This window comes from Pteronotus mesoamericanus, unplaced genomic scaffold, assembly GCF_021234165.1.
Source record: "Pteronotus mesoamericanus isolate MK-2021 breed Mesoamerican mustached bat unplaced genomic scaffold, CSHL_Meso_final scaffold_21, whole genome shotgun sequence".
NCBI lineage: Eukaryota > Metazoa > Chordata > Mammalia > Chiroptera > Mormoopidae > Pteronotus > Pteronotus mesoamericanus.
Genome location: NW_026555310.1, coordinates 12,316,943 through 12,331,900, shown reverse-complemented (window position 1 = coordinate 12,331,900; position 14,958 = coordinate 12,316,943). Strand labels below are relative to the sequence as shown.

Genomic DNA, 14,958 nt, shown 5'->3' with positions numbered 1-14,958 from the left:
CACTGATTATAGTGTTTTAATTTGTATCTATTCTTTAAATATATTGAATGGCTGCTGTGTGCCAGGCACTATACTATGCACTGGTGGAACAGGGGTAAGCAAAACAGGAAAACCTGTCTTCATGGAGATTAAGTTCTAGAGAAAGGAAACAGTAAGCAACATAAATATCAATTACGGAGAAATGCCATGAATAAAAATAAAGCAGGGAGAAAAAACAGAGTAAAAAATCGAGAGTAAAGCAGGGCGTACCAATGGTACAGGTAGCAACTTTAAAATAAGTGATCATTTTATGCGGAAACATCTGGAAAACACAAAGTTGAAGGAATGATGTGGACACCTGAGTAGTGCTTTCCTAGCAGAGGAATCAGACCTGCAAAGGCCTAGAAGGATGACATGTGTTCTTAGAGATCAGGTGGCTGAAGCCAGAGAGAGGCATAGGAAGGAATGCCGGAGGAGGAGGGGGCACGAACACTGGAGCCCTGGGGGCCACTGGCTTTTACTCTGACTGCAAGGGGAGCTACAAGGGCAGAACTTTGAAGAGCACTGATGTGGCCTAACCTGCCTTATATTTTACAAGCAGCATTCCAGCTGTCACGTGGAGAAAAGATGGCAGGTCAAGAAAAGCCAGAGTGCACAGTTAAGAGGCTTGCAGTGCTCCAAGTGAGCGATGGTATTTTGGATCTGGGTGACAGAAATGAAAGTGATGAGAAATAGATTCTAGATATGAGAAGCTGGATTCAGAGGATTTCTTGGCAGATTAGATGTGGAACATAAGAGTCAAGGACAAGCCCAAGGCTTTGGACTTGAATGCCAGGAAGGATGCCCTTACCTAGTGTGTGGAAGATGGGAGGCAAAACAGGAAGCAGGGTAAGAAGCTGGTGGAGTCTGGAGATCAGGAGAGAGGTCGTGGCTGAGATCTAGATAGTCAGCTACTCAGGGTATTCTCAGCCATGAGCAGTGATCTCTGGGGCTTGCCAAAGTTAAGAGTTCTGCGAGGTGAAGAATCTGCAAAGGAGACTGAGAAGCCAAGACCTAAGGAAAAACCAGGAGGGTACGGTGTCCTGAAGACTAAAACTGTGTCAAATGCCTTTCACAGGTCAAGCAGGATGAGTGAAAGATGTCCTCGGGCTAAGCAACACAGAGAACGTGAGAAACCTGAAAAGAGCAGCGCTGGTGGAGGGGTGAGGACACAGTGGGAAGAACCAAAGAGAAGGAATGGATGCAACTGTACTCTGTAAAGAAAAGGAGACAGACAAGATAGTAACTGAAGGATGAATTGAGGCAGGGAGGGTTTTGGGTTTGTTTTTTTTAAGGTATTAAAAATAATATATATGCATGCTTATGGAAAAGATCCAGTTGAATGAGAAATTTATGAGGTAAAAGAAAGAGGGAAATAGCTGGAATGACAGCTTTGAACGGGAGGCAAGAGATCTCAGACACAAGTGAAGGCACTGGCTGGCGTGGGCCAAGAACGTGGACAGTGCACCCCCGGGGCCAGGGGTCCAGGGGGAGAGAACATCTGGGCAGGGCACGGGCACGGATGCAGGGACATCTGAGGAAATGTGAAAGAGCTGAGAGAATTTGGGGATGGGAGCTCTCATCCTGATTGTTTCTATTTTTCTCAGTGATAAAGTAAGCATGATACTTAACTGGGATACATAATATAATAAGATCTGAGAAATGTGCATCATACATCCTGATATCTTGCTAATTAATGCAATGAGTTAAAAACTGGAGGGCGGGGAAGGGCAGTAGGAATACATCCACACAGCTTTCACATGATTAGTCTTTAAACCACTTTTGTTATCATTACTTAAAAACTTCATTTGATGGAGTAAGAACTCATTTGGGAAAATATCTATTGATGGAGTATTTTGTTATATGTGTGTGCATTTTAAAATAGGAATATGAACTTCAGGTACAGTTATAATGGCAAATATAAATGGAATAGTAAAAAAAAAAAACAAAGGCCATTTTGCTGTATATACACTATATATACAATGTTATGCCTTCTTCCAAACTCTATGTCCAGGCATAATTTTTTAGATGTAACTGGTTAGGTTCTATAGTTTGGGCTTATTATTTGGATATTTCTATGTACTTTAGGTGCACATGTTTTGTTTTTATTTTAATGGCAATGCAATATTCTATCACATACTGTGTGTGGTCTACCTAATCATTTCCCAATCACTAGGCTTTGAGGTTCCCCCTGCACCCTGGTTATTAAAAAATTACGTATTATACATCTAATAAAATCTTTATGCAAAATGAGTTTTTTATATTATAACCCCTCAAGTGAAATTTCCAAATCAAAGAATATTAATAGTTTTACAAATGAACGCAAAAAGCATAGACCTCACCACGTTAATGTCTGTATTCCAAATATTTGTATACTTTGGTAACTATTACACATTAGTAATTCAGAATAGGTTTGTTGAATAAGCCAAAGAATAAATGAAACATGGTATATGCGCCTGGCTAATATCTAGAATATTCTCTACAAAAAATATTCCAATTTATTTTACAACCAGAAAACCTTTTTCTTCAAACAGCTGGCCAAGTTATTGTCTAATTTGCTAATTTTAATATGTTATCTTAATGTTCACTTTTAATTATTAACAAGGTTTACACTTCCCCAAGAATTTATTTACTAATTATATTTTCTTCTGCTGTAAATAGTGTATTGAATATGCTCTGAACATCAAAATATTTACTTTTAGGTAAATAAATATACAATAGTATTTTCCAGTCTGTCATCCTGCCTTTAAAACCTATATTGTAAGTTTTAAGTGTTATAATACAATGGACCACATTAGTGACATAAAAAGAAGAAAATCACTTCATTCCTATTTTTAAAAACTTTAGAGACCCAAATATATTAAAATGAGATCTAAATTTTACTTACATTATTTTATTCATATTCATCTTTTCTCAATTACTTGTAATTCTTTCTTTTCCCCATTATCTTATCTGCTGTGTTGAATACCAAACTCTTTACAAATAGTTGGATCTACAACTGAAATTTTTATTTTGTTCCCTTCATCACTTTTCTCCTTTTAATACTACATTATGCCATTATATGTTCTTTATCTGGGGTAATACTTTGTAAGTACTGCTAGTTTCCTGTCTTTCAAAACTGTTCTGCTAATTGCATCACTATTCCTCAAAAATCATTTATAAAGTATCCTATTGGAAGATTAATTACTAGTGTGTTAAATATATACATAAACCTAGGACATATCATATGGATTTCATTTTCCCAAGCAAGAACTGGATTTACCATATAATGAAGAGGCAGGGCACACACTGGTCTTCAATCAGGAACCTGGATTTGAATCTCAGCACTTTCACTAAGAGCGGGAATTAACCTAACCTCTCTGTACTAACCTCTCACTCTTGAAAATCCGAACCTTCTTGGTTAATGAATGCATGCACATAAAATAGATGAACATATAGGCATGAAAGATGAGCTTTTTTGGAAGTCTACAATATGTTGACTTTTCATAATACATTTGATAAACATTATATCCCAGGAAATAAAGTTGAGATTTTTCACAGATAAAGTATTCAAAGAAAAAACTGCTGCAACTCTTATGTTTGTAGTATTTGATTTAAAAAAAGTAATTTTAATATCAGAAATCATTTTAAAAATATGAATAAAGGAACAGTAAAACTCTGAAAAATTCTATGTATTTCCCTAATATAGAAGTGATTACAATTACAGATTTATGTAAGACATCTCAACAAGCTTGCTTTCAAGAAGCAGGACAAAGGACTCCAGCAGTTTTGCTTTTTTGCCTGTTTTTATTTCAGGGACTTCGCTGCCAGGCGGGCACGAGGCTGGTGGGCCTCCAGATCTGAGATGTCCTGATGCACGTGTTGTCTCACCTACGAAGTCACAGGTGGCTGTGGACCCCGCCACTGCCTGTCCACCCACAAGCAGTGGAGGGAGGAGTTTTCGAACCATTTCTTTATGACTTTCTTGCAAATACTGAAATTAGCAGACATGCCAATAACTGCTTCAGGTTTTACCCTGATGTTAACTTACAATGATGCCTATGTTTCATGACTCTTTGAAATCCATTGTTAGGTATTTTTCATAATTTTCTTTCAAAACTACAAGCACTTGCTAACCCAATCTTAAATGGTACATGTTTAGTCCTTGAATACTATGCACACAATTTTAGTTTCCAATTTTCTCTCTGCTGTGTGGAACGAGTTCCTGACATGGAGTCATAAACTAAATCCAAAAATATGATAATGGAATTTTATGTGAAAGATTCTATTATTTATATTCTCTTTATTCCACAGCTATTACTTTCAAGTTTTTATTAAAACTATTCATTCTTTGCCTCTTAAAAGGCAGATATATCTTTCCACTGGGAACTGAACCCTTTATCTATGTATAGACTTGTAAAATATTGTAAGACATGTAATATAGGTCCAACTGGTCTTACTCCTAGCAGAGATTATGTTCTAACAAATAAGTTCCCATTTTTACTATTCTCTTCTTCAACCCCTCCACACAGCCAAGAAAAAGTGCTTGGCTATCCTCAATGCTTTACCTTCATTTCCCTCCTCTTCCCTCACTAGAAAAATACCCTTCTCTCAGACAGCCTATGTTGTAACTTTCTTCAGGACCTGGGTCCAAAACTCCACCTGCCCTGGCTGGAAGATAATTTTTATGTAATATAAACTGAACACGTGAAAGACAGAGTACTTACTGCCCCACTTTTAAATTACTCGTTCTGTCTTTACCAAGTATGGCTATTCAATTTATATATGGAATTTTTATTCACCTGTTACTAGTTCATAAGCATTAAACTCTCATAATTTCATGTCCCATGATTGCACAAGGGTGTTAGGGTGGTGGTGAGATGCTGCACCTGATAACAGCTGTCATTCATTGCTGGCCAGCACGTTTACATGCGTCAGCTCATTTAATTTCTACAACCTTACTTTCTAAGTGCTATCATAACTCCCATTCCGGAGACATGGAAATTGAAGCGTACAGTGGTCATCTGCCAAAGGTTACACAGCTTACATGTGAATGCTTAACAAATACTGATGTTTTGTCAGGCATTGTAAACGCACTTTACCGATATTAACTTATTGAATCCTCATAAGTACCCTGCGAGGCGGGTATTATTTTTATTCTATAGATGAGGACACAAGTACAAGACTTGATACAGCCACCCAGGTAGTAAGCGGCCAGTCCGGGTGCGAGCCCAGGCGGCGTGGATCAGAGGCCTCCGGTGCTGCCACTGTGTTATCCCACTTTCTGAATTAACTGAGTATCTCAGGTTTCTTGTGTTCAACCACAGCAATTGTCTGTTCACTATTACTTTTATGCACTCTTTAGTTTGCTATATATTTAAGAGCTTAATATATAAGCAGTACAGCAGTAAGTGCAGTGAGAGGACACAAACACTATTACTACTGAATTAGCCAACCCTCAAAGTTTCTGGTCTACCAGAAAATTGAGTCATAGCCAATAAAGATATATTGCCAGAAATAATGCAGTTCAATGCCCTGAGTGTATGGTTCAGAGAAAGTGCTAACATTTAGCTGAGGCCAAATGAGAAAGCTTTCCTGATAAGGCTAAACCTGGAAAGATGAGTAAACATCCTTTAGAGTATAATTCTATGGTAGGATTAACAACCTCATGTTTGTCCTTCTCCAGTAGACTTACGTCTTTTAAGAACAGGGGCTATTTTTATTCTTGTCTCTCCGGCAGCGAACAACGTCCTCACTCAGTAAATGGCTATGGGACAGGGGTAGAGGGAATGTTAAGGAAAAGTGCATTCCAAGAAGACAGAACACCGTGAGCGAGCTGAGAGAGAAAGGAAGAAACTATTTTTTAATTTCAGTTGCTACATCAAAGGCAGTTAGTTATCTCTGTGACCCAGTGCCCCAGGAAGCCCCAGTGTATCCATGTGAACGCGCCCCCTCCAGGATAAATGCAGTGCACCGAGGCGGAGCCCCTGGTCGTCCGATACAGACACAGCGGCCCTGGTCACAGGCACCTCTGTTCACACACTCTGAGCAAAGAGATGTGCTAACCAGCTTTGCTTTCCTCATTGTCACTCCAGGACAGGCCATGGCTGTATTCTGGAATTTTAAAATTTAGATTTTAAAAATATCATGGTTAAAAAATATATATATTATATATAATTCTTATTCTAATTATATACTATATTATATAATTATATGTAATATATTATAATATATAATGTAATATATATTATATGTAATATATTATATTATATATTCTAGCTAGCTTCACGGAGAAATGGCAGTGTCCCGGAGCGGTTGAACATGGGCAGACCGTGAAGCCAGACGTCTTGGGCAAACTCTGCCTCTACCAGATGTTTTGTGACCAGGAGAGTTATTTCATCTCTTTCTGCTACATGTCTTCATCTTAAAAAGAACAGTATTATCTCATTTGGTTATTATGAAGGTCATGCAAAATGTTTACAGGAGTGACTGACAAAGTACCATTTAACAAGGGCTACATATTATCATTTCCAGAGGTATGCAGCTAAAGCAATGGCCAATTCACATTCTTGCATGAAGAGTGACTGCTGAGGTTTCCTGCCCAGGCAGGGGTATGATGAAATCAGACAAAGAAGAACACTGATGCCATCAGCACTGGTGGCACTGGTGCTCCGGTGACACTGCTTAGCCTCACTGTGAAGTGAGGCTCCTGCCAATGGGGCTTTTGACACATATTCCAGACTACACCGTTTCAAGCAGTGGTGCTAATAGTTAATAAAAGGCCCGAGTATAAAGCATGCAGTACTCCCGAGGAGCTTAGAATATCTACAAAACTTGGTTACTTTTTTTTCCCCTCTCTCTACGTTCAGGGAAATTAAATTTTAAATATTGAAAAACATTTTGAGGTTTTCTAATGACTACAGGTTTTCCCCATGATGACAGAAGTTTTCTTTATAGAAGTATCACTACTATTGACTCGGAAGACCAAAAAAAAATAAAATAAAAAGGTAAAGAAATGAGTTGTAGATTGGAAGGGTATATTAAGGAACCCAATAGGAAAGGAAAGGAAAAAGTCTCATGTGCTTTTGACTAAAGATGGCAAAGGCTGCTTGCTACTTAAGGTCTGCCAGCAGGTTCTAGTACCTCATTAGAGGTCTTACAGCCAAGGACATCAGTGTGAAGCCAAATGCTTTGTACAGAAATCACAAGAATAACTTCACAGAATTCGTGTTAACAGACTTCCGTCATCTCACTGACAACTCATTCAAAGAGGGTGTTGCAACACTACAAGACAAACACAATTAGGTCATAACTCTCTCTGTAATTCTACAATTCCAGTGCCACCAGAAAGGAGAGGGGGAGGGTAGTGCACATTAACTGTTACTGTGAATGAAACAAGGAAACAGAGTAAGTCAAACAAGTTTTGCTTTACATGTCAGTTTCATACCAGTAGAGAGCATAAATCCAATACAGAAATCCTGCTTTAAAAAAGTTGGAACTGAAAGAGAGAAATTGGTGGGGAAGGGGGGCTGGACAAAATAAACTTGACTAAGAAAAATAAGCAAACGAAAACTTAAAAATATGGCTGATTCTGGTTAACTGTGCTTGTCTTAAATAAAATTCTTTTTTGATATGAATGCGTAATTGCATAATGTTTTGATCAAAAAAATTTTTACATTTGCTTTGCATTAAAGAATAAGAATTCAAAGTGCTATTTTGGGGGTGGGTGGGAGGAGGAGTGTCATAGTTAAAAGAATTATTCAACAGACCATACCATACTAATTCCATGCTGGAATATACAGCTACAAATTATGTTCCAGTAGAGGGAGCACGGGAACAGAGACTGACAGGAGAAACTGATGTAAATCTAAGATTATTTCAACAAACCCAGCACTGTCCACATTAATAAGTCAACTCTCAGCAAAGGTTTTGAATATTGGTAAAAATCCAGATTTAGAGACTTCTTGACATTCCCCACACAGGCACTAAATCATCGCTGAAAATGAGAGGTAAACTAAAAGCTAACTCCATGGACAAAGAGCTAAATTAAACTGCATGCTTGTTGGCTATGTATGTGCTAATAGTGTAACAGTACTAAGTTCCTGTAATTTGTCCTTTCCGGGCAACTTTTTGTGTGCATTATTCATGAGAGGTAACAGGTCCCAGATAACAATCAAATAAAGCAAAACTGCAAACCCAAGTTCCTTCAATCCTTTGTACACATCCATACCTAAAAACTTTGATTACAGGTATAATAGTTTTAAACTTTCTGATATGTGACTGTGTATAATGGGCATATAAGATTGCCCTGTAAAACAGAGTAAGCTTTGGAACCTCAAATTTGTGTTGAATTTGTGCTGAATTTGTGTTGAACAGGGCTCCCCAAGGTGAGCCACTTTGGCATGAGAATTATTTTGAGCTGGGGGCAACCGACATCCTGAGAACTCAGGAGAAACTTCTACCTCTCCCTTAAAGAATTTAAATTGGGGTCCTCACCCATAGTAAGCACAGCCAGATGTAACTTTATTATGGCCTATCCATACAGCAGGGCAAACACCTAATTACTGCCTATCTGCTCTTACTATCTTTCCAATGACCTTCCTCCCCTGGGAAGCGCCAAGGTGCCTTACCTCAGTGTCAGCCCAAAATGCTGCATGCAGCTTATTTTAACTTTGTTTCTGAACCTCTCACGTACGTGGGGTGTCAGACTCTCTCATATATACTTGTATATGCGGGTTCCTATACATACGTATGCAACTAAACTTGGTTTTGCTTTGGTAACCTAATCTGTCTTGTGTATATTAACTAGACCAGCTGAAACCTAAGAGCAGAGGAAATTTTCTTCCTCACCACCACGTCCTATCTGAAATTTGAGTCAAGTTTAAAGCTGAGTGGCAGTGGTAGTGGGGCGGAGACAACGCTCTGGTCCCAGCACCCAAGTCAAGGATGAGCAAAACATACCTGAGGAACCACAGGCACCTAATTTTGATGAAACCAAACACCTACAATAGTGCCCTATTTAAAACAGGTGCTCAAAAGCTGATTTTCTTGTAACTCACCATGGAAACTAAACTCTTAAACTAAAACATACTAATAGCCCTGATTTCAAACGTTTCTTTTACTACAATGCCTCTTTTAATACAGATTAACAACTATATTCAACTCCTTGATCTTTTTTTAGAGGTTTCTGTTGAAGGACCCACTGGCTCTTCCACTTCCAGACATTTAGGGCCAAGCGCCATGCTTAACCCACTCTGCAGCAACCATCTCAGCCAAAGATTTCCAATACTAGAATATTCAAAAAGGCATGAGCTTCAGGGGGAAAAAGGAGAGTTTAAAAGCAGAATGCTTGGGGGGAGGAGTGTGGTAGAAGATCATATTCAAGAGATGTTTACTCTGATCACATCATTTCTAACTAAAAACCTCCAGGGACTGTCCCTACAGAGGCGTGGCCAAATAAACACCGTTCAAGCCTGACCACACCCCTCACCCCCACCCCAAAACAACGCTTTCCAGTTTCAGGACCACCCCCCTGCCAGGCTGTACTCACTGCATGCTTCAAACACTGCTTTGATTTTTCGTGCTTCCACACCTGCTGCTCGCTCTACCTTAAATGCCCTGTATGGTAATAGAAGAGGTTTTGTTTTTTTAATCTTGGCTTTGTACCAGTGACCTTCAACTGCTGTAGGCTATTTCCACCTCCAGCATTAAGGGGACCTGTTTCACACCTACTTCAGAAAGTCAGGAGATTAAATGAGAAAAACATATGTAAAGAAATAGTGTAGCTAGTACATACTGAAGTTCTATTATTAGTTCCCTTCCCAGCTCCTCCTACATCTGCTGAACTCCTACTCACCCTTCAAAGTCCAGTTTAAATAACTCTGTTTCTGTAAAACCTCCTTAATTCTGTGCTATTACTTCCTCTCCCCCCCCCCCCCAAAACAATCAACTACCCACTCTTCTGTGTCTCTCATGGCACTTAAAGAAATCTCCATTGCATTTTAATCGCTTGTGGATGGGAAGATCTCTCTGTTCCATTAGACAATGAAAACCTCCAGGGTCAGATCTTTATGTAATGACTGCCTACTTCAAATCTGACAATCAATAATGGAAGCATAATTAGCATTTGTTGGATCCAAAAAAAAATGATTTCATTAAATTGTTCTAACTAAAACCCTTAGGTGGCCTTTCAAATATTTTATTATACACTATTTTAAAAAAAAATCTTAGAGTGGTATCCTACCAGTGACAGAATTATTTTCATGTTTCTGCTTAGTGTTCATTTCATTCCTTTATTCAACAAGTGCCTCCTATGGGCTAGGAATATAGTAGTGAACAAAATGAACACAAAACCCTGCCCACATGGGCTTTGTATTTGCCACAGGTAAACTTGTGAAAGAAGAAATTCCTGTATCATTACAAACTTTGTCAACTTTAAGTATCAAAAAGACAAAAAAACAACAAAAAAAACCCCTCCCATAAAATTGAACTACTGAACTACTTAAAAAGGAAACATGAAATTAACCCAGATTTAGTCTATCAACCAAACAAAACTGATTTAGTGTTCCTAAAAAAATGTTCACGTTAGCTACTTTTTTCCTTGTAGCTAAAAATAATTCTTGTAATCACTTTTGGAAGGTTAGTAATTATTGTGAGTTTTAAGGATTTTACATGTACAATTACATCCTTCCTAGATCCTAATCTGAGAAGTGGTATTGCTCCATGTGGTATATTTCAAGGCCTGTTTGGGACCTTCACACATTCTTTATTTTGTAACTGAAGAGGTTTTCTGAAACTTTGTATCAGGAGTTCTATTCTAAGGGTGCTTTCCCCAGAACTGACATAGTCTTACTTACCAGGACTGAATCAGGACCTCCTCCCAACTGAATGCACAGTCAGGCAGGCAACCCAAGCACCACAGGACCAGGCGTGCGACACAGAGGTGTCCACAGTTCCTGCACACCAACCTTTCCAGTGTTCCTGCTTCATCTTCTTTTTTGCATCCAACCTCATACCCAAGCATGTCCTATGCTTTCCTTTCTTCATTCCCTTGGCACAGGAGCTCCATTCCTCATTTCTCCCATTAATAAACTACTTAAGAAACCATTTCCATCAGGAAAAGCTTCTGGCTTTCCCTCTGCCCAGGGTAACCTTTACCCTTTTGAATTCGTCAGCTCTGAGAGTCCTCCTTTTGGAGCTTAGCAAGTCCTATCTTGCCTCAGTCCCACCCTGCCACCCTTACTGGAGTCTAAATGCTCCTCATCTGGAAAGGGTCCTCACACATAACAGGGGCTCAACTTTCCTAACAGATAAAAGGGTCAACATAATAACCAAATACCCAGTACTTGCCATAGCTAAACACCAGGAAGCTTCCTTGAGAGATCTCTGCAAAACGTTATTCAACTCCAAAATCATAAATAAGATTCGGTCTCACTGAAGAAATCTTGCAACCTAGAACTGGTCTTTCTATGTCAGAAGAAACAAAAAAGGTGACCTGGGTATCTAAAGTAGAGAATGCTGAGAAAAAGAATCCTGATCATCTGACCTGAATGCCAGGTTACTGGTTGAATGGTCCTGAAGGCGCAGGTAGTTCCTACAAAAGAGATTTCACTTCAGCTGTACTTTTTGGTCATTTTGGACTTCAAGGTGCAAACTTAAGATCTTACTGAAAGTCTTGTCCTGCTTCACTAATTAACAGTGCAAAAAATAAACAAAAGGGAGGTCAGTAACGACAATTTCGGGATAAAAACATGCAGGAAGCCGGGGTTTAGGCTCCTGGTTCCTACGTGCAGAGCTGTTAAGTGGGGCTTGCTTCCCCTGAGAGCCTACAGAGAAGGGGAGAAAAGCATAAATGTCAAACAGGTGGTGAATGGAGAGACCATTAGGAGCCCCTGGTAAAAGGGGCCTTCATCAATACCTAGCCATAGGGAAGAAATACATCAAATATACCCTGAAGGAAACCAAAACTGAATTATGAAATGCAACATTTGAAAAGCATCAGCAGTGTGTCTTGGAAAAACTACCAGTGAGACTGAAGTCTCAACCCCCTACTTTCCCTCAAAAGTGCTTTCTAATAATACTGACCACATTCCAAATAGCTCTGTCTGCCAAGAACTCGCCGATTCTACTTCCCCTGCTCAGCAACTAGGGTGAAAAATCAATGCCAGGGGGAACCTTAATCCCTTATTTTTGAAGTAAATTACAAGTATCTATCTTGCTGGGCATTTATCCATAGAGGGAATAGCTCCTAAATGAATTTAGGAAATGAGCATGACCTTTAATAGATAACTTGGTTCTCAACAGGAAGTGAGGAGAGGCAAAACAAAGAGAATGGGTGAATGTGGATTTAGAGGAAAAAGTTAGACAAACAGAAGCAAGGAAATCATTTAGAGAAAAGATGAAAGCAAAAAGGCAATACAAAAAGTGAAAGCAAAAAGAAAATTTTATACTCCACCTCAAGATAAATGACTAGAGAAGGAAAAAAGGGGTAGCAGAATAGTTTTTGACTCCATAATTATTTAACTTTAAAATTAACTTACTGTGACTTTCAGACTGATTGGGTTCGGAGACTGTAATTCCAGAAAAGGAAAGGAGCTAGCAGTGTAGAAACAAAGGAAGACAATGCAGTAAGGGAAAGAGACCCTCCCTCATAACCTGTGTGGCCGCATCAGGTAGGGCTGGATCAAGGAAAAAGCTGGCGATGGGCGGGGTTCTTGGAAGTGTTCAGAGAGGCAACAATCACGCGGATTCCCGTGCGCTCGGGGCCGGAGACTACACCAACCCACCCCCCTTCTCCCCTCCAACCCCGAGTGAGCCTCAGAGGCGGAACGAACAGATGGGCGCTCTCCCGGCAAGAGCAGTGCAGGGAGTGTTCCTGGACCTCGCCAAAACCGACGGGGACCCCGGAGGCGCAAAAGGAACGCAGCGACCAGGGTCAAGGGCGGTGACGCCAGGGGCCCCCGGGGGCCCTTCCCAGAGCCCGAACTCACCGATGCCAAGCCCTACGACCAGGCGGCCGGCGAGCAGGGTCTCCTTGCCGTTCGCCGCGGCCAGCACCGCAGAACCGGCAGTGAAGAGCGCACTGGCGAGCAGGATGGCGGCCCGGCGGCCGAAGACGCCGTTGAGGGCCCCGCCGGCCAGCGCTGAGACGGCGGCCGCCCCCACCGTGCTGGACACCAGCAGCTCCTGCCACAGCGCGTCCAGGCTGAGCTGCCGCTTGAGCAGCAGCATGGCCCCCGACACCACCCCGGTGTCATAGCCGAACAGGAAGCCGCCCAGCGCGGAGAAGACCGCCACCACGTACACGAAGGCGGGGGTCTCGTCCTGCTGGAACTGCTGCCGCGCCGCGCGCTCCAGGTCCCCGACGCCGCCGCCCGCGCCCGCACTCTGCAAGCTGCTGCTCGACTCGGCGGCCGCCAGGAGGCTGCGCTCCCCGGCCGCGCTCGCCGCGTCCGGCTCCTGCTGTTTTCTGCGCCGCTCGCCCTGGAGGCTGCTCAGACTCCGCAGCGTGTACTCCACATTCTCGCTCGCCTTGCGGGACATAGGGCAGCAGGGGCCCGGGGCTTCCCGGGGGGACGAGACTCCGCGGGCCGGCGCTCTCGGAGGGCTGGACAGCCTGTGCTGGCAGGAGCAACCGCTGCCGCCTTCCTCCTCCCGGTTCCCGCTCCCGATGCCACGGCAGCAGCGCCGCCCCGACCGCTCCGGGGAGAAAGTTGCTGCCCGCCGAGAACCGGCGCTGCGGAGTTAGATCCTGGCGGGTCTCACTCGAGACTCACGCCCCGCTCCTGCCGAGCTGGCGTTGCGGAGCGGGCGGGAGGCGGGGCCGCGGGTCACGTGCAGCCCGGGACACGCGGGGCAGAGCCCTGGAGATACTCCGCCCCCTTCCTGGGCGGGGCCAGATTCAGCCAGCTCCGGACCCCGCCCCCGGGTCGAGGGCAACCTCTGAGCTAGGTTCTTTTATTTACAGCTCTAGCATCCCTACGGAATTAATCCTGGCCTGTGGGCTGCAGCTGGGAAGCTGACCAATGTGGGAATGCCAGGCGGTAGGCTTCCACACCTGAGAAACAGGCTCCAATGATTGCAAGGTTTGGGAGGCTAGGGAGAAAACCCCTTAAAACATCCCTATCCACTTTCTGCCAGCCTGGGGATGGCCACAGCTGGAAAGGGCCTAGGGAAAAAAAATTATATATATATATATATGTATATATATATATATGTGTTTTATATATACCTTCGTGTGGCACATAGCAAGTACCCTTCACTTTATAATACTATGACATAAATGAGTTTGTTGCCAAGCAATTCAAGACTGTGTTCTCCCATTTTTAAAGAGTTTTCTTTCATTCCAGTCCCTCCTCAATTTATGCTTATTTTAAACACATGGTATATCTTGATTCTTAGAGGGCAGAAATCATGTGAAACAGGTGAATCTCAAAGGTCCTTCTGTGGATCCCTGATGTGTAAAAGAAAATTCACATTTATAATTTTCACTCTTGTATTAACCAGGTAGTTGCCATGGGTAGAAAGTAACCCCAAGAATCTGATTTAATAGAAAAACTTCACCTCCCTCCTCCAACATGTTTACCAAAAGGAAGGATGTCTTCTCCCGTGAGAAATCCTCACTGCTGCCCTCCTTTTGCAGGGCAATTTGAACTCTTTCCTTTGCAAGACATTTTTGTGAGCAGGTTGTTTGGTGTGGGTTTTTTTGAATTGACAAGTTAATTGCCCATTGTTCGTTTTTTGCCCCTTTGATTTAAATCACTATGTAAATCATTCCATGCAGTTTCACTTCAGAAGAGAAACATTGATTTAAGCTCTCTGATTTACTTTCTTCATTCTGAGGGCAAGTAAAGCATTATATGACTGTATTCCTAACAATTTTGGTGCTGTTTTATTTCCCTTTTTTTAACAAAAGATTTCTTATTCTGAGTCCTATTTTCATGTAGTCCAAAACTTTCTGCC

The 14,958-nt window shown here is 41.7% G+C and overlaps 1 protein-coding gene across 1 annotated transcript in view; it reads right to left on the bottom strand.

The window, feature by feature from the left end:
* The window catches only part of SLC2A13 (solute carrier family 2 member 13), a 273,437-nt gene extending 259,622 nt beyond the window's left edge, over positions 1–13,815 (bottom strand). The window contains exon 1 of the mRNA XM_054591245.1: positions 12,987–13,815. Coding sequence (XP_054447220.1) covers positions 12,987–13,539 — 553 coding nt within the window. The 5' untranslated portion in view covers positions 13,540–13,815. The remainder of the gene's footprint in view (positions 1–12,986) is intronic.
* Between the last annotated feature and the right edge of the window lie 1,143 nt (positions 13,816–14,958).